This window comes from Lepidochelys kempii, chromosome 1 (genome assembly GCF_965140265.1).
Source record: "Lepidochelys kempii isolate rLepKem1 chromosome 1, rLepKem1.hap2, whole genome shotgun sequence".
NCBI lineage: Eukaryota > Metazoa > Chordata > Testudines > Cheloniidae > Lepidochelys > Lepidochelys kempii.
This window is the reverse complement of record NC_133256.1, coordinates 59,481,175-59,501,027: the sequence shown is the minus strand read 5'-3', so window position 1 is coordinate 59,501,027 and position 19,853 is coordinate 59,481,175. Positions and strand designations below refer to the sequence as shown.

General features: G+C 38.6%; 1 protein-coding gene across 5 annotated transcripts in view; it reads left to right on the top strand.

Moving 5' to 3' along the window:
• The window catches only part of GTF2F2 (general transcription factor IIF subunit 2), a 127,638-nt gene that overhangs the window by 81,379 nt on the left and 26,406 nt on the right, over positions 1 to 19,853 (top strand). For all 5 annotated transcript variants that reach the window (XM_073344985.1, XM_073345005.1, XM_073345025.1 and 2 more), the window contains one exon: positions 19,634 to 19,733. In XM_073344985.1, coding sequence (XP_073201086.1) covers positions 19,634 to 19,733 — 100 coding nt within the window. The remainder of the gene's footprint in view (positions 1 to 19,633; positions 19,734 to 19,853) is intronic.

Genomic DNA, 19,853 nt, shown 5'->3' with positions numbered 1-19,853 from the left:
ACAGTAGCGTTGAAGAATTCAGATGTATATCATATTCTTTAATAAACAAACCTCACAGGGAGCATGCAAAAGTTAGCATGTTGAGCTAGAACCCTAACCCTATCCTATTATTACAAACAAAAAGCAGCACATTCCCTTCAATCTTAAAAAAAGATATTTTTAAAGTCTTAACAATTAAATTTTATATAAATGTACAATTTAATTTAATTACAGATAATACTTAGTTATGGGCTAGTTTGCAGATTGTCTTTTTGACAACATCTTTTTAGGTAATCGGTGAAACTGTATATTTAACTGACAAACATATTGTAAAGAGTTTCTAATGGATGTAAGTAGAACTGGTAGTTAAAGGTATGGCAGAGCCTCAAAGCTAAGTGTTGAGTCATGGCATACAGCACCTGAGGGTATTGTCAGAATGTTGTACTATAGCTCTTACCCAACATTAAAGATGTGATGCTATGGCTGTTGCCTTAAGCATTAGCAAGTGTGGCAGCCTTTATTAAGAAAATGAGAACAAAATCTCCTCTCAGTGAGATGGGATGTGATAGCGTAGAATGAAATTAAGGTGGAAACTAAACCCAGCAGCAGAATGTTATGAAAGTGGCAAAAGAATATGATAGGCTGAGATGAACAGTGGCTGAACATATAAACAAAACTAGGTATTGTCTTGGTTTGGCTTGATGTAGGAATAGTTTGCTCTGCAGAGAAGAGGTAGAAGCCCTCAAGCAGTCTACTTTTTAGCATGTTTGAGCTTCGGTGCAGGCAGACTCCATAAGTAGGAGAGAGGCAAAGGAAAACCTTGAGCACTCAAGCCAATTAGATTTTCAAGGAAATGTTCCAAGTGATTCACAGATTGCTACAAACTAACAAGAGAAATTGCTTGTTGTAAATTTTAGCTGCAAGAGCAACAATAATTGACCTAGACTCTAGTCTCTTGTAGAAGTATCAGGGTGGCAGATGAGGTATTTTGGAAGTGGAGTGCTAGGTATGAATGCTGTTCAGTGCCCAGAGTGTGTAGTTAAATGTGGATGGTGAAGTTGTTGTGTGAATATAAAGAGGAAGGAGAGTGCTGGGAGTTGCAACTCAGTGGTAATGAGGGTTAAAGAAGAGACCGAGATGGAGCAGGGAATGCCAGAGTCCCTCCCAGAGGTGCTTTGTGAGAGACTGGGAGTATTGCTTTCAGAGTCACTTGGTGAGAATGAAACAGGTTTAGGTTGAGAGGTCAAGGAGAATTAGCAGAGATGCTGTAGCTGCCCTAATTTTTATTTTGGGAATCTTTAACACCAATCTGACTCTTCCTTTCCTGCTGATCTGTAACTACTCTCTGAACAACTCCGTCACAAGATTTTGCAAAGCAAAATAATTGAGCTTGTAAATTAACCCTCCTTTACTAAAAAAGAAAAGGAGTACTTGTGGCACCTTAGAGACTAACAAATTTATTTGAGCATAAGCTTTCGTGAGCTATATCCGATGAAGTAAGCTGTAGCTCACGAAAGCTTATGCTCAAATAAATTTGTTAGTCTCTAAGGTGCCACAAGTACTCCTTTTCTTTTTGCGAATACAGACTAACACGGCTGCTACTCTGAAACCCCTCCTTTACTGTTACCTTAAACCCCAGGCTTTGCAACAGATGCAGCAAAGGGGAGTGAAAGAGCTAAGAGCTTTTCTAAACTGGATTCTTCCTCCTAAAATTTCTCACCATTGCTACCACCAGCAAAATGTTCCACCATTCCACCATGGTGGATCTGTACCAGGAGCAAGAAATTTTAGACTGTCTTCGCTAGATGTTTTGCCAGATCAGTCCCTGCTTTTAGTACTCTTGGTAAATAATAAAAGTGACAGAGGATTTTATTATTTGAGGACAATGGAGTTTTTTTTTCATTTTAATGTAGAAATTATTGTTAACAGCTAAAAATTTCAAATGCCTTTTCGACAATCTGAGTTCAAATAAGATCTAACAATAAGGAGATACTTTTATTTATTGTAAAGCAGTCTTAGGACTAGTTTAAAGGTGGAGGATTTTATTTATTTATTTATTGCTTTATAAAGTTATGATTTCCTGAAAAAGGCACCTTGGTATGTAGTGGATTTTCCATCACTTCCAGTCTTTAAATTAGAGCTTTATATCTTTCTATGCTATGGCTCAAACAGAAGTTATGAGCTTGATGCATGAGTTATTTAAAAGATTTATTTTGGTTTGATTTTACATTAGGAAGTCAGGTCTTGTCTACCCTGTCTTTCCTGGAAGTCTTTATGGATCATGTGAGAACTAGTAGGTTTATGACCTCAGAGCAACTATTGAAGTAAATTCCTATTGAGATAAAAGGTGATTTAAGGCTTGATCCTGCAAGTTGCTGAGCTCTAAGGGCCCCAGTCCAGCAAAGCACTTATGTGTGTTTAAGCACATGAATGACTAGTCCCATTGATATCAGTGGGATGTGCTTGAGTGCTTTGCTGGATCAGAGCCCACGTGCTAAGTGTAACCCACACACCTCCAGGGTGTGGTGTTCTGTCCCATCTAGTGGCACCGAGACCATGTAGAGAGAGATAAAATGAGTCTGCTCTACAGCTTTAGCTAACAGCCAATTGGCTTTTAGCTCATGCAGTAGAGGCTCATGCACTAAACTCCAGAGGTCCCTGGTTCGATCCCACCTGCCGATTACTGGGGTCTGTCAGCGATACACTAAGCACCTTGCAGGATTGAGCCCTTACTTTCATATTGAAAATGTTTAGATTTATTTTGTTTTGATTTTTATCTACAGGTATTTCACTGAAATACTTGGGGAAAAAAACTTTGTGTGATTGATTGATTGACTGAAAGATTCAGCATAAGCTCCCTTTCAAAAAGGAGTGAAAGAGCTCCCAGTCCATAACTGTGAGTCAACCAAGAGTGAGTAAACAGGGAAGATAAGACTTGATATTTGTGACATTTTGAGTTTAAAAATAAACAAGATAAAAACAAAACCCAAGCAGCATAGCATAGAAACATTTAATATATGTATTTGGGCTTCCTTCATATACTTTAGCAAGAAGTCACAAAAAAAGTATTCAGTCATTCTTATTCCTTTAAATAAGATGTGCAAACGCAGATTTGCTAGTTCAGTTTTTCTATTCAGTGAAGTATTTTCCCTCACAAGAATTCTCTTACGGGTATGCTGCAATTATTATTATTAAGGAATTGAGTTAAGAAATGTTTATGATAACATACTAAGCAAAAAACCTGTTTTCTAAATAAAAGTCACTTGTTAAAATTTTGTTGTTTGATCCTTTCTGAAGAAGTTGAAAAAATAAACTTAAAAGGACGTAACTGTGGTGTTCAGATGCTGCTTGTAATTATTAGAACTGGGAGCGCTGGCTCTTGGGAGTCTGAAAGGACAGGAAACAGGAAGGGGGTGGGGAGTTGAGGAGGCAGAGCGAGAGCTACGGAGGGTGCAGCAGCAGCTTGGTAAAGAGGTTTCCACTTTAAAAATAAAGTCCTGTTGAAGTTTGTTAGTACCTTGTCTGGTTGCTACAACAGTAACCTGCATTTTAGAATAAAAAGCCTACAAAGTTGTTAGCTATCCTAATTAGGTTGCTAATGATTCATAGTTCAAAAGGCTCCAACTTTATGTAGGCTCTAACCTAGTCTCTAACTTTATATATCAGTAATTGTCCTGTGAAAATATTTGGCGCTTACTCATGCACAAGGAGCACCTCATAAACTATTGCAGTGATTAACTCACTCTATGCCTCTTCTGAATAAGTGCTGTGAAAAATATCTTGCAACTTCCTCCTTTCTCGACTCCCTCTTTCTCACCTCCTCCTTCCCCAGTCTTTCAAAAATACTTCAGTCAGAATCATTTTCCTTTTTCTACCACTCTGACTCCACTACTCTGCACCTCAAATCCCTTTATTGGCTTCCTGTCTTTTTCCACATAAACTGAAGTTCCTTACCTGTAACTTGATGGCTCTTCAGAACTCTGCCCCAACATCCTCTCTGCTCTAGCTTTAGCTTCTTCCTACACGCCATCTAATCATTTCTTTTTAGTGTTGCCTTTAACTTCTCCATCTGCCAACTTCATGCCTTTCTCATGCAGCACTCTGTTTAGAACAGCCTCGCTCTTTTCATGCACAAATCCCAGCAACTGGTTTTTAGTTTGAATTTAGTTTTAAGCCTTGTCTACACTAGAATTATAGCTGCCAGTGTGACTGTCCCAGTGCAAACCCTTAGTTTAGTCATGATTTGTACCAGTGCAGCTTAACTCAGTTAGAAACCAAGGTCAGCTTCATTGGTGCAAATTGTGTATATGCTAGGGGGTTGCTCCAGTGTAGCTGCACCGGTGGATAAGGTTTTAAAAGATTACTCATCCCTCCGGTGTTGTCTCTTCGCCCATTCTTGAACCTGATCTTTGAGTTAGATTGAAAGCTGTGGAGGGCAGATAAATTTGTGTTTTCTATTAATCACAAAACATTTAATTACAATTGCGACCAATACTCAGGGTTTTGGAGCTTGTTTGAGTGACTGAATATGGTGTTTTCAGTATGAAGAGGATTGCAAAATCCTAATCTGTTAAACAAGTACAGGAGTAATGTTGCAAACATCCCTGCTTTGCCAATATAAATAAACTATGTAATAAAATGATACTCCCTTCTTTGTTCTGGGCCAGATTGTGACTGGCCCACACACGGGTGCAGTGAGTGGGGTTTGTATAAGGAGCCTCTTACCCTGGACAAAGGCCGTACACAGTTGCGCTAGGCCATCAGTGAGGACCCTTGGGGGCAAGAAGAAAGTGGGGTTATAGCCTCGCCTCCCAACTGCACTGGTCTGCAGAGAAAGTCAAGGAGGAGCTGGCCACATCATTCATAGATTCCTAGGCCAGAAGGGACCATTGTGATAAATAGTCTGACTTCCTGTATAACACAGGCCATAGCACTTCCCCATAATAATTTCTTTTGAACTAGAGAATCTCTTTTAGAAAAACATCAAATCTTGATTTAAAAATTGCCGGTGATGGACAGGTTTCACTGTTCCAGTGGTTAATTACCCTCATAGTTACAACTTCTGTCATCATCATGTGCAGGATGGGTTTCCTTACAGAGTCACAGTTCCTCTCCAGGCTACCCCTGCCATGTTGCAGCTCCACAGCATTGCGAGCGTGGGCCAGTGGCTAAATGTCACAATATGGGCCCTGTGTGTAATACATACAAATGTTTCATAGACAGGTGTCTAATGGACACAGACAGATTTGATTAAATATGTGTGATGCCAAGGAAATCTAATAACTTTGTTCAAATTATTGATTAAAAGCACCTGCCCAGCTTTAAGCTCTTGAGCACTCTCATCAACTTTAGTAGGGCTATTTACATGTTTAAAGTTAGGCATGTGCTTAAATTCCTTGCTGAACTGGGGGCACTAATAGGTAAAGTGAATGCAGTGGATACGTTTGGGGCAAGGTAATACCATCCTGGGATTTTGTCACTTTATTCTGGGATGCTGAAAGTCATGTATTTATACTGATGGCATTCAATCTTTACCTTGAATGTAAGCATAAGTTATGGAATACTAAAAAACTCAGACATAAAACTAGGGATTTAGCAGCTCTACTGAATTACCCACATTTTATCAAACAGGGAACAAAACAAAGCATTGAAAAGAGAATGTTGTACAGTGTTCAACTGTCACTCATTTCACTTCATGGGGTATGTAAAGCAAAAATATAGAGAATTGGAATAGTCAATCATGCCAGGGGATGCTTGTTGTCTCAATAACAGACATGAAAATGCCAAAGACTCCAGTGATTCATCACTCGCTCTTTAATATACACAAGATGCCAGCCTACAGAATATACACAAGATACCACCCACATTAGTAGGTGTAATTAACATAATGTTGTCACAGTATGTTTCTTGAAATGCTGGGGTTTCAGCATTAAAAGTTAGTTTGAAATCCCACTCCCTAATCAGAGCATGAAAAATTCAGTCATCCACTTGGTGTTGGAGAGTCAAATAATAAAGCAATGGCTCTTCTTCCCCCACCTCCTCCCAGCCAGCTCCATCCAATGTCTGCTCCCACTCCTCTATTCTTGCCAATTGGGGTTTCGTTTACTCTGCCTTGTGGTAGCATGGGTATCAGGGTGACACTCCAGTATGTGAAAGAGACTAAAGAATTCACCTGTGGAATTAGACTACAATTAATGAATTTCCATTGTAGGTGAAACAATGGCACTGTTCTCCCACCACCAGGAAAGAGCAGGTTGTCGGGAAAGTTATGCACCCCTTTCATAAAGAGGGAACATATGTAAGAAACAGCAGGGCTCTTTATGTAGCTCCCAGCAACCAAGAGAGAGGTGGGTGGGACCAGAACTGGACTCAGACCAATTAATTTCACATGCAGCAGTCATTGAACAGCTATCCTGTGAAAATGACTAAGTTGCATTAGAACCAGAGGCCTATGGTGAAAATGTTTGTGTACCAGTTCTCTAAACCCTCCTGATTAGAGTGACCATTTTTCTTGACTTTGACTAAGAGTATGTTATTCTACCAAGCTTATTTCATCTTTCAGAGAGCTGTTGGCCTATGTTTTAGGAGCATGAGTGTTTGAGTAGTGTCTAGTTCCTTACTGAAGACAGATGAATTAAGATGTAATTTATTTCTGCATCACCAAATCTCAATCTGCTATTGCAACAGCTTTGATTTTTGGAAAATTGTCCTGTTATATACTTTCTTCCATGATACAACTATGTTAAGTGGGGGAAGTTCTATGATACAACTATGTTAAGGGGGAAAACTTCTGCCTCCAAGTTGGGCCATGATGCCAGCCTCCATCACTTGTTAAATTTTCAAACAGGCACCTTTGTGCTTTCTCTCATGCTGCCCCTCATGTTTGGGTATAGCTCCCTGTAAACATCCACAAACTCATTATCCTTCAAATCCCTCCTTAACTCTCCTCTTCCCACAATGCCTACAAAACAACTTGACCACAGTTAGGCTGCGAGGGTGCCAAGACCATTGCCTATTGTGCTAACCAGTGTTGTCTCATTGTTTCCTTGCACTCCTGTGTTAGTCTGTCTATGTTCATCGGTTGTCTCATCTTAGATTGTAAACTCTTTTGGGGGGGGGATTGTCTTTCTGTTCTCTGATTGTACAGCTGCTAGCACAGTGGGGTTTTAGTCCACGAGTGGGGTTTTAGTCCACTGAGGCTCCTAGGCACTACAATAATACTACGACTAATAATTAATGATTAACTTTTAGGATTTGATGATTTTCCATTGTGGTGACTTCTCAACTTTCACATTACATGAATGCTAGTTTATGAAGTAAAATTTAAAGTTGGAGAGTCCCAATCCTTGATTCAATCTGGTACATCACAATGCCAGTGAATATACTTGGATCTGATGGGCTCACTCTCTTGTCTATCACCTGTATGTTTCTAGCCAAGACATACAAAAAGATACAATAACAAGAAAGACTTTCTTTCTAACTGGGGAGAGAAATTAACACCAAAGAGAAAACCATGGCATGAGTATTGTGATTCTTTAAGATCACCAGTTAAAGAAAGAATAGGACCAATGAGGAGAGTAGAAGGCAGAGGAGAAAAGATGAGTGCATCACAAGGCAGAGAAACAGTTCCAGGCTAAGGCCCTGACTTCAGTAAACCTTCTTCAGGATAGCATACAACTCTGAGCACAGGTTTAAATGCTTTTCTGAAGTGGGGCCTAAACCAGCACACTTGCAATCACTTACTTCTGGGGCCTGGTAATACTTGTTAAGAAAGCCATACTAAAGCAGTAAGAGTCGTTTAAGTTTGCAAAAGACTGAGAAAATTCAAACTATTTTGGTAAAGCAATTCTGTGTCTGAGACGCAAACAGTGAGGTGGTATTAAGAAACTAAAGTAATGGTGTGCATGTGCTGGTAACAAAGGAAAAGAAACACTTCAGACAGTTCTGGTCAGTGAAAAAGCAGTTAACAGCAAAGAGGAGTCACAGCGGGAATCAGAATTGAAGGTGATTATGTGTCAGTACAAAATAAGTAAAATCTTGGTTTGATGAAGTAGTGGAGTGTATAGAAGGGGAAAAAAGAGAATTATTAACTTTGTTATTACATGGTATATCCTAATAGTTGCAGTTGCTGTTAAATTGTGCAGAGGCGTATGTATCTTAGAGGTCATTTATTTATGAATTATTTAGTATTGGATGAGAACCATGTTGAGTTATTTTAAATTATGAAAGGTTTATATAAGAAATGTCCAAGATTTTATTCTTTGGAAGCATTTCAGCCCTTGTTCCACACCCCATTAGGCTTTCAAATGATGGGGTTCCAGGTAAACTTTGATCCTTTGTGACAGTTGGACCTTAAAGTAACTTGATTGATAAAGTGGATATTAAACAGGTTATGGTTCTGTATCACGTTGTCTGTAAAAAACAAACAAACTTGATTTGTATGTTTTGACTGTATATTTAAAATATATATTTAATTTTCATGTTGATAATTTTAATGTCTTTGAATTTAGAGTAATCATAGTGATAAATCTACAACAGGGACAGTCTGACAGTATTATTATTGTTACGTAATAAGCATTGCTTACATTGTGTACCCATTATGGTAATTTATCATACAGTTTGTAATTGGAAATTTTTCTCTATTAGAGTGATTTTATTAAGGTCTGTCCTGCAAGGTGCTGAGCTCTCTCAATTCCCATTGAATTATGGGAGTTGAGTGTTCAGCATGTCAAGAGGTGTTCATCCCCTTGTATGATCAAACCCTTGGTGTACTGTATAATTAATAGGCTTGTTTCAAATATTAGAAAGGACTAAGTTAAAGAAAACATGGTACATGAATCTGAATAAGGTATCTGTAGTCCACTATAAACACAAAAGGAAAAGAAGGTGAAGTTATACTTTACATGCATTTAGATAATGTACTATATTGCTTCAGAAATGATTATCCAACCAGAGAACAGAATCAAAAGGAAAACCTGCCACTAGTATAATTGGAGTGCAAAGCAAAAAGGTCATTTGGTTTCTTTTGGCAGATGTCATCGAAACATTGTGTAAGAAAGCTGTGTGTGTTAGTGCCCTGCATAAGTAAAACCAAATACAAAATCAAGGGTATATTAAAGCTCTTCATTCCTATCTTTGCAATATTACTTTCAGAAATTTTATTAATTCCAAGCTGTAGCCTCAGCTATAACTCTGATTAATACCTTACTTCAGAACTTGGAAATTCTTTTGCAATCAAAAATTAATCAGGCCAAATCATCTGTCTAGAACCATAAGTTTATTTTTCCAACAGTGGAAAATACTATTAATGCATAAAGTGATGAACAGTTATTTATTTTCGTGTGCATACCGCCCTCAATTATTTGCTACTTTTTTATGATATTGAGAAGTAACATACTACAATTCTAACCTTCCTGAAACTTTTTCTTCTTCAATCATAGTCGTAACAACATATCAGTTGACATATACAGCACATTGACTTGGTAATGATGTGAACAATTTGATGCCACACTGGCATGACGCAGAGGAGATCCATTTGATCTTGGACGGTGGGGGAGAAAACCACAGTGCACACTCTGGTGGAAGCTTTACATAATTTAGTGGTGACTTTGGAAAAAGTCTGCATTCTGTTTTCTTGGCCAGACACTAAAATGTGCTATGGTGGCAGTTATTTTAACTAGAAGGAATATGGAAACGCTAAATCCAAAAAGATTGCCTTTGTGTAGCTCCTAGCACAATGGGGTGCTTGTCCATACCATAGCACCTTGGAGCCCTAGTTAGTACTTCTGCTAAAAGGAGTGTTATGGTGAAAAGTCACTGGTCCTTTACTTCATTGTCACCAGTGATTCTGACTGTTGACTTTTTATTCCTGCCATCAGTATTTCAGTTAAGTTTCAAAATAGCATCTCTGAGAAAAATGTCTATAAAACCTATACTTTTGTGTGTCATTGTTCATAGTCTTTTTCAGGCTGGTATTAGTTTCTTAGTTTACTTTCACAAAGATGTATTTTAAAATAATTATCCCTCTAGCATGTTGAAACTTCAATCTAAAAGGCTAATATAGTTCCACATGGAAAACTTCTATTACCTCATTTCAAAGACTAATTACTTGAATGTGGAAATGTTTTTATTTTTTTTTTCAAAATGAGCAAAAATAATTAAATATAGGAATGTTAGCTTCAAGGATGGGTTATACTGTCCAACTGTATTTCATCAATATAGGAAGATTGTATTTTGCTCTGACAAAATCTGCCTTATTTTGTGGTTGAAAGCATGGTCTGCACTGTTGCTCCTGGGGGAATTCTGCGTCACTGTGTGTGCACAGAATTCATGTCCCCCACAGATTTCTTTGGTTCCCCTCAGAAATATTACTTCTGACGGGGAAGCAAAGGGAAGCCGCAATAGCTGTCACTTGCCTCTCCCCGGCAGCGCAGGCAGGTCAGTTTAGGCGCCTGAACCAGCTGGTAGAGATGTAAATCCCTGCTGGGGAAGGTGGGGCTGGGCAGTCGTGCCTGTGAGAGATGGAGACACACTCTCCCTCTCGCTTGCTATTGCAGCATTCTCGGCAGGGGGGGCAGGGCTTCGGGGTATTTCTGAGTAGATAGGCATGGGGCAGGCTTTGTCCCCTCAGGCAGAGCAGAATGTAGCAGTCTGCCTGCTTAGTGAATTGTTCCCATTCTCTCTGTGAATTCCCCCAGGAGTATAAAACAGGTGTAAAGGTTTTAAGGCTCCCTTACATGGCCAGAGTGGTATAAAAGACACTATGGCCTTATAAATGCTTATAGTGATTAGAACTGGTCTAAATTTTTGGACTGAAAAATTTCCTATCAAACTGTGCTCCATGAATTGTTTGCTACTGACCTTTCTGGAGATAGTCAGTAGCCAATATAAATTGTGAGTTTGATTTCCCAGCCCTCGCTTGCTCTTCAGTTGCCTATGATGTAACACTGAGCATATAGATGCATATATTTGGTTACTAATAAGTAGAAGTAAAGGGTCAAACCTAGCTACATTAGTATTAGGAAAGGGGATTTTCTCCAATGCTCCCCATTCCCATTCTCCATCCACTGTATTATAGTTTAAATAAATTACCAAAATAGTTAAATCCAATATGATTATATTGCATTATTTAGACAAATAAAATATGCAAAATTTTAAAATATTGTGTGCAGAATTTTTTAAATTTTTTTATGCAGAATTATGTCAGAGTAATGCACTGGAGTTTATAAATATGTTGGGTAGAATTATTCCATAGAACTGCTTTTACACTGTTATGGACCAAACATGGTTTAGTTCATCCACACTGCAAAGTTCTGTCAACTACTGGAACAATATTAGTGTGTTTGTATCTATCATGCTTCTCAGCTGTTTGTAACTGCACGTTCTGGGGCTTCTGAGCAAAGTGACAGAGCAGCTGGCATCAGAGTACCAGAGGAAAATATTGTGAATGTTATCCAACATGGACCCCCGATGTTTCAAAACATCTGGAGATGTGTTTGGATGCAATAATTCTACAAGACAGTGTGAAGACATAAGAAAACAAAAAATGGGAAAGATGGTCCAATGGGGCAAGAGATGGAAGGAGCAGGTTGTCCATCATTTTCATAGTGTGGACACATATTAAAAAGAATATCTCATGGCTCACCATTCCTCCCACTTACAAATGCAGAACATCTTTGTGGCAAGTGCAATAATTGCTTATGTTAAAGAGTGATTTTAGGAAATTGATATATTTTTAGCTTTCTATAGTGCAGTTCAGCAGCTGGAAACAGGAAGAAAAGTTAGCCCCTATGTTATCAGCTAGCTTTCTGTGGACCACCAGTGGTTCATGGATCACACTCAGGGAACCTGTAGTGCAGAAATCAGAAGAAACATTGAACTACCACATTAATATTTCTTAGACCTTAGTGGGTGACAGATACAGTGATTTCAACTGGAGAATTGCTGCCAATGGAAGGTGGTACATCTTGGAAGTGAGCTTGCCAACATCTGCTCAAACAGGTTGAATTGGCTTGCAAGTTTCATTTGGTAGAATTCTCTCTCATTCTCCATAAAGGCAAGAATTTTTTCAACCTCTCCTTACAAATACTCTGTATTGGGGGCGGGGGCTTCACATTACATTCATGACTGCTTTTCTTTTGCTTAGTATTGAAATGTGGCGCTCAAAACGTAACGGTTACAGACATATATTTAGTCAAAACAAAGATCCCACAAGGCCTGTCACTCTTTGAAGACGGCAGACATAGGTATTCTGGAAAATACCACTGCTCTAGTGTTAACATAAAAATACTAGACTGCATGGCAACTGTTTTTAAGAAATGTAAATGTAAGAAATTACTGTCTTGCTTGTATGCAAAGTAGGTTAATTTTTAGAAGCTTCACTGAAATGGATAGTAAGAGTTTGTGCATTTTAATATAATTTTAATTAAAATGTTGAAACATGGAAGTGCTCTTCTTTGGCCTTAAATGGTCTCCAATCCATAACAGGTACTGTGCTTGCAGATCTCTTGATTGCATTAACTATGGTCAAAATTTCTGATTAATTGAGCAGCAGCAATTTTGGCATAACAATCATAAGGCTATTCCCCGTGTATTATGAGGTGTTCAAACCCATACTTTCAGTTTTATTTTGAAAGTAGTGTTATTTTATCAAGATTATATTCATCTGTGCAGAAGATTTAATATTCTATGGCTGTTTTCCATTCAGTGCAGTGGCTGGAGGTGTTGAAAAGCCATATTGAGTATTTCAGTATTGAAGTCACATATCAGTATGCAGGGTTTGATCCTGCAAAATGCTAAGTGCCCTCAGTTCCCACTAACCCTAGAAGAAGATGGAGGTATTCAGATTGGTTTTAATATAGCTATAGACAAATATATTTACCTGATAAATGTACTGTAATGGGGAATTGTTGGTAGGAAGGAATGTGCAGAATGGAAAGGCATTGGTTTACATTTGGCCTATTACCACAATAGCAGTGAGATCTAGTGGACTTGAACACAGGGTTAGAAGCAAGGAACCAATGAGTCCTAGTCCTGGCTTTGCCACAGACTCAGTATCCAGTTCTGGGCAAGTTATTTAACTTCTATGCCTCTGTTTCCATATCTGTAATATGGGGAAACTTCCCCGCATTGTTCTTAGGCATGCACAAGCTGGACATGCGCAAGTCCATGAGTCTGGATCTAATGCATCCGAGGGTGCTGAGGGAGTTGGCTGATGTGATTGCAGAGCCATTGGCCATTATCTCTGAAAACTCGGATGATTGGAAAAAGACAAATATAGTGCCCATATTTAAAAAAGGGAAGAAGGAGAATCCGGGGAACTATAGCCTCACCTCAATCCCTGGAAAAATCATGGAGCAGGTCCTCAAGGAATCCATTTTGAAGCATCTGGAGGAGAGGAAGGTGATCAGGAACAGTCAACATGGATTCAACAAGGGCAAGTCATGCCTGACCAACCTAATTGCCTTCTATGATGAGATAAGTGGCTCTGTGGATACAGGAAAAGCGGTGGATGTGCTATATCTTGACTTTAGCAAAGCTTTTGATATGGTCTCTCACAGTATTCTTGCTAGCAAGTTAAAAAAGTATGGATTGAATGAATGGACTGTAACGTGGATAGAAAGCTGGCTCAGTGGGTAATGATCAACGGTTCCATGTCTAGTTGACAGCCGGCATCAAGCGGAGTGCCCCAGGCGTCTGTCCTGGGTCCAGTTTTGTTCAACATCTTCATTAATGATCTGGATGATGAGATGGATTACACCCTCAGCAAGTTTGTGATGACACTAAGCTGGAGGGAGAGGTAGATACGCTGGAGGGTAGGGATAGGGTCCAGAGTGACCTAGACAAATTGGAGGATTGGGCCAAAAGAAATGTGATGAGGTTCAACAAGGGCAAGTGCAGAGTCCTGTACTTAGGACAGAAGAATCCCATGCACTGCTACAGGCTGGGGTTCAACTGGCTAAGCAGCAGTTCTGCAGAAAAGGACCTGGGGATTACAGTGGACGAGAAGCTGGATATGAGTCAGTAGTGTGTCCTCGTTGCCAAGAAGGCTAACGACATATTGGGCTGCATTAGTAGGAGCCTTGCCAGCAGATTGAGGGAAGTGATTATTCCCCTCTATTCGGCCCTGCTGAGGCCACATCTGGAGTATTGTGTCCAGTTTTGGGCCCCCCCACTACAGAAAGGATGTGGACAAATTGGAGAGAGTCTAGCGGAAGGCAAAAATGATCAGGGGGCTGGGGCACATTACTTACAAGGAGAGGCTGAGGGAACTGGACTTGTTTAGTCTGCAGAAGGGAAGAGTGAGGGGGGTTTTGATAGCAGCCTTCAACTACCTGAAGGGGGGCTCCAAAGAGGATGGAGCTACGCAGTTCTCTGTGGTGGCAGATAACAGAACAAGGAACCATGGTCTCAAGTTGCAGTGGGGGAGGTTTAGGTTGGATATTAGGAAACACTATTTCACTAGGAAGGTGGTGGAGGAGCACTGGAATGGGTTACCTAGGGAGGTGGTGGAATCTCCATCCTTAAAGGCTTTTAAGGCCCGGCTTGACAAAGCCTTGTCTGGGATGACTTATTTGGGGTTGGTCCTGCTTTGAGCAGGGGGTTGGACTAGATGACCTCCTGAGATCTCTTCCAACCCTAATCGTCTATGATTATTAGCTAACATCAGTACAGTGCTTTAGAAACGTAAATAATTAGATGATTATTTACTAAGTGTTATTAAATTGCTCATGTGGGGAATCCTAAAGAGGAGACCATATCTCAGCATTTGCCCGTAGAACACATTGTATCTTGGCAGTGCTACTGGGGATGTGTTATGTTCAGCAGCATAGGTACAATCCTTCACTATTGCAAGGGTGCTGTGTGGTGGTGTGAAGGGATGATGGGAACAAGAGGGAAATTTAAAATAACCAGAAAGAGAAAAGTAGAGACACTGAAATGGCCTTGAGGAGGTTGTTCTAGTGGGCTAATGGCAGAGCATCTGAATTCAAACCTAAGCTATAGTCACGTATTTCCTGAGAAATGCGAATTTAGCACACAATACCTACTTCATCTCTAGAAACCGCTTTGGCAAAGACAAGGAACAGCACTGAGCGATTTTGTCAGGAACTGTCTCTTGTCCTCCTTTTCTAGGAGGAGGATTGCCTAAAAGAGGGGCCTTGTAGTAGACAAGTGAATCAGGGGAAAAAATCGGGCATGAGGAAGACTCAAAGACCCACATTGCCAAATGAGAGGAAAAGGGGAAGAGAGACTGACATATAATGTCCTGAATTTCACCGTGTTTAACCTCACTCACGTATGGGTTACATGAAACTGAGAACAGGGCAGAATTTGGGTTATGATGTCCATTGGAGCTGGGGAGAAGACATTCAAATTTACTTTCACTGTTTTGTCCTCTTCATCCCTTCTGCAAAAATCAGTCTATGCACTTGAGAGTGCTTTGGTAACCAAATCAATAACATGTAACAGTAACTGATTAGACCAGAAGACAAAAGAAACTTTTAAAATAAAAAAATGCTGCTTTCATTTGAAAGAACAGGAGCTGGGGGCAATGGGCAAGAATTAAATTAAACCCCAGTGGAAAACTAATCCCAGACAGTTAGAGGAAAAATTGGCTAATACTTATGTAGTGAAGGTGTCTTAAACTATGTTTTGTTCAGGGTTGGCTTTAATTAGGAATGTTGGCATTCTTAACTCGGGTTTAGAGTACAAGGCAGATGTATTTTTAAGACACCCTGAAACTATCAAACAAATAATTTGCAAAAATCCCAAAGGAAGTGGAATATATATCTCTGTAGAAGAAAATCTGACTGCGACCCAGTGCTCAGAGATGCTAGATTTGAAGGATGATTATTGAATCTCCAGCAGCTGTATATAGTAGATCTTAACTTATTTTCCTTCTGAAATTCTCTAAAATAAACACATTGTTTCTGTCATTATAATTTATTTTTCTATTAGAGACAAAAAGAGCAGATTCTCCCATTGTCAATGTAAACTGTAAAAGTCTATGTTGGATTTAATCTTATATATCTGACACAGTGGTTTTCAAATGTATCTTTTCAAACTATATTTTACAAGTGCATGGATAGGAACAAGCAGAACTAAAGAGATCAGAGAACTTTGACGTTTTTAATCTCATGATTTTTTATATTATCTGGTGGTTTTTCAGGTGTTGTATTTTGTGTGGCCTTAGTGTCAGTGTTTTTTCTTCAGTACCAGAGAGACGTCATGGTTCACTTACTATTAGGGCTGCCAATTAATAGCAGTTAACTCACGCATTAACTCAAAAAAATTAATCGTGAGTAAAAAAATTAATTGCGATGAACTGCATTTTAATTGCACTGCTAAACAATAAAATACCAATTGAAATGTATTAAATATTTTGGAAGTTTTTCTACATTTTCATACATCTTGTATTCTGTGCTGTAATTACAGGTTTCAGAGTAACAGCCGTGTTAGTCTGTATTCGCAAAAAGAAAAGGGGTACTTGTGGCACCTTAGAGACTAACCAATTTATTTGAACATAAGCTTTCGTGAGCTACAGCTCACTTCATCGGATGCATACTGTGGAAAATACAGAAGATGTTCTTATACATACAAACCATGAAAAAATGGGTGTTTACCACTACAAAAGGTTTTCTCTACCCCGGCCCCACTCTCCTGCTGGTAATTACTCTAACTGTTTCTTTTAGGGTAACAGAACTTTAATTATGAAAGTAAATCCAGGAAAAAATGTAAAGAACTATAAAAGTTTTATGAACCACAGAAGCGGTAATTATCTGTTTAGCGACTGCTTAGAAGGCATATAACATTTTTTGGTCTTTTGCTTTCAAGCACAAAATCAAAACAAATAAATACAGTAATTACCAGCAGGAGAGTGGGGTGGGGGGAGAGAAAACCTTTTGTAGTGGTAAACACCCATTTTTTCATGGTTTGTATGTATGAGAACATCTTCTGTATTTTCCACAGTATGCATCTGATGAAGTGAGCTGTAGCTCACGAAAGCTTATGCTCAAATAAATTGGTTAGTCTCTAAGGTGCCACAAGTATTCCTTTTCTTTTTGTGTTGTAATTGAAATCAAAGTGTATATTATTTTTTATTACAAATATTTGCACTGTAAAAATTATAAGAAATAGTATTTTTCAGTTCACCTCGTACAAGTACTGTAGTGCAATCTTTGTCATGAAAGTGGAACTTACAGATGTAGATTTTTTTTTTGTTACATAACTGCACTCAAAAACAAAACAATGTAAAACTTCAGAGCCTACAAGTCCACTCATTCCTACTTCTTGTTCAGTCAATCGCTAAGACAAACAAGTTTGTTTACATTTACAGGAGATAATGCTGCCCTCTTCCTATTTACAGTGCCATTAGAAAGTGAAAACCGGCTTTTGCATGGCACTTTTGTAGCCAGCATTGCAAGGTATTTACATGTCAGATATCCTAAACATTCGTATGCCCCTTCATGCTTCAGCCATCATTCCAGAGGACATGCTTCCATGCTAATGACACTTGTTAAAAAAAAAAAATGTTAATTAAATTTGTGACTGAACTCCTTGGGAGAAAAATGTATGTCCCCTGCTGTTTTACCCACAATCTGCCATATATTTCATGTTATAGCAGTCTCAGATGATGACCCAGCACATGTTGTTCCTTTTAAGAACACATTCACCGCAGATTTCACAAAACGCAAAGAAGGTACCAATGTGAGATTTCTAATGATAGCAACTGCACTCGACCCAAGGTTTAAGACTCTGAAGTGCCTTCTAAAATCTGAGAGGGATGAAGTGTGGAGCATGCTTTCAGAAGTCTTAAAAGAGCAACACTCTAATACGGAAACTACAGAACCCGAACCACCAAAAAAGAAAATCAACCTTCTGTTGGTGGCATCTGACTCAGATGATGAAAATGAACATGTGTCTGTCCGAACTGCTTTGGATTCTTATCAAGCAGAACCTGTCATCAGCATGGATGCATGTCCCCTGGAATGGGGGTTGAAGCATGAAGGGACATATGAATCTTTAGTGCATCTGGCACGTAAAACCTTGCGATTCTGGCTGCAACAGTGCCATGAGAATGCCTGTTCTCACTGTCAAGCGACATTGTAAACAAGAACCGGGCAGTATTATCTCCTGCAAATGTAAACAAACTTGTTTGTCTGAGTGATTGGCTTAACAAAAAGTGGGACTGTGTGGACTTGCAGGCTCTAAAATTTTACATCGTTTTATTTTTGAATACAGATTTTTTGTACATAATTCTACATTTGTAAGTTCAACTTTCATGATTAAGAGATTGCACTACAGTACTTGTATTAGGTGAATTGAAAAATACTATTACCGTTTGCTTTTTTTTTACAGAGCAAATACTTGTAATCAAAAATAAATATAAAGAGAGCACTGTACACTTTGTATTCTGTGTTGTAATTGAAATCAATATATTTGAAAATGTAGAAGACATCCAAAAATATTTAAATGGTATTCTATTTTTGGTTAACAGTGTGATTAAGCTTGATGCATTTTTTTTTATCACTTGATAGCCCTATTTACTATTATACAATACTTGGATCATGTATGATTAAAAATTGATATTTGTATCTGTAAAGTGTGCCTTTACGGAAAAACTATTTCACTGCTTGAAAGGTTTTGTTTTATTTAAGTGGTGATGTCAAGCAGAAATTAATTTAAATTTTCTCTGGGGGCAAGTTATCCTATAACTTTCTACTGCAGGGTTTCTTGCACCTTCCTTTGAAGCAGTTGTTTGTGCCAGTGATACTGAATAAGATGGAGGGCTGGGTCTGGCCCAGCACAATAATTCCTTTGTCCTTAAATTACTTTTAGTGTGATGGAATTAGCAAAAATTGTGTAAATTTGAACCTTAAACTAGGCATTCAAAAATTGATGTACAGTAACTTTGGACTAAGAGACTGCTTTATGGTCACTTTTGTTATATATCTTAGCATGCTGACTGATCATATGTTGTTCCAAACTTGGATAAATGTATCCCTGCATTCATGCCTTTTACAAGTGACTTGCAAAAAAAAAATTGTGCTCTTTATTGCTTCTTTGTCATGCAAGATGAAGGCCTGAAAAGTCTCTTCTGCATGTTTTTATATTTATCTTTAAAATACTAGGGACATTAAGACTATTCTTTCCTAGTTGTGGTGGAAGGCTCCTTGGAGGACTGCATAGCTGAAGTGAGTGTTTTCCACAGCCTTCCATTGAATGAGCTAGAGGTGTGGATTTGAATCTTTAACAAAGAAAACTTTTTCTCTCAAGAGTTTGTCATGCTTTTGAGTTAAATTATGTGTTAATAAATCTGACCATCCCCACTCAATTGTTTTTAATATCTTCTGGATGGTTTAATCCCAAGTTTTCCTAGCAGTCCATAGAGTTCTCGAGCAAAAATAGGATAGACCAGACCTGATTTAAAAAATAAAAAGATTTATGATTAATCTGGTGTTATGGTATATTTGATGTATTTGAAAAAAAATAACAATTATAAATATTAAAAAGGGGGCAGAGTGTACAAATACTACTTTTCTTTGCAATTCACCTTTGATTAGAGTTGGTCCATACTTGTTGATTCTTAGAATAAATTCAGTAGTGGTGTACGTATTGTGAAGTTTTTAATAATTATACTCTTTCTCTATTGAAGGCTACAGATAGAAGAATCTTCTAAACCTGTAAGACTATCACAGCAATTGGACAAAGCTGTAACAACCAATTATAAACCTGTGGCTAATCATCAGTATAACGTAAGTTACTTTAATCTTTTTCCCTGCTAATCTTAATCACTACAAGTCTCTCAGGAATATAGTTGATCTGTGCAGTGACTCCTCTGTAGGTCCAGGCTTTGTGTGTCTTTTTTTCGTTTA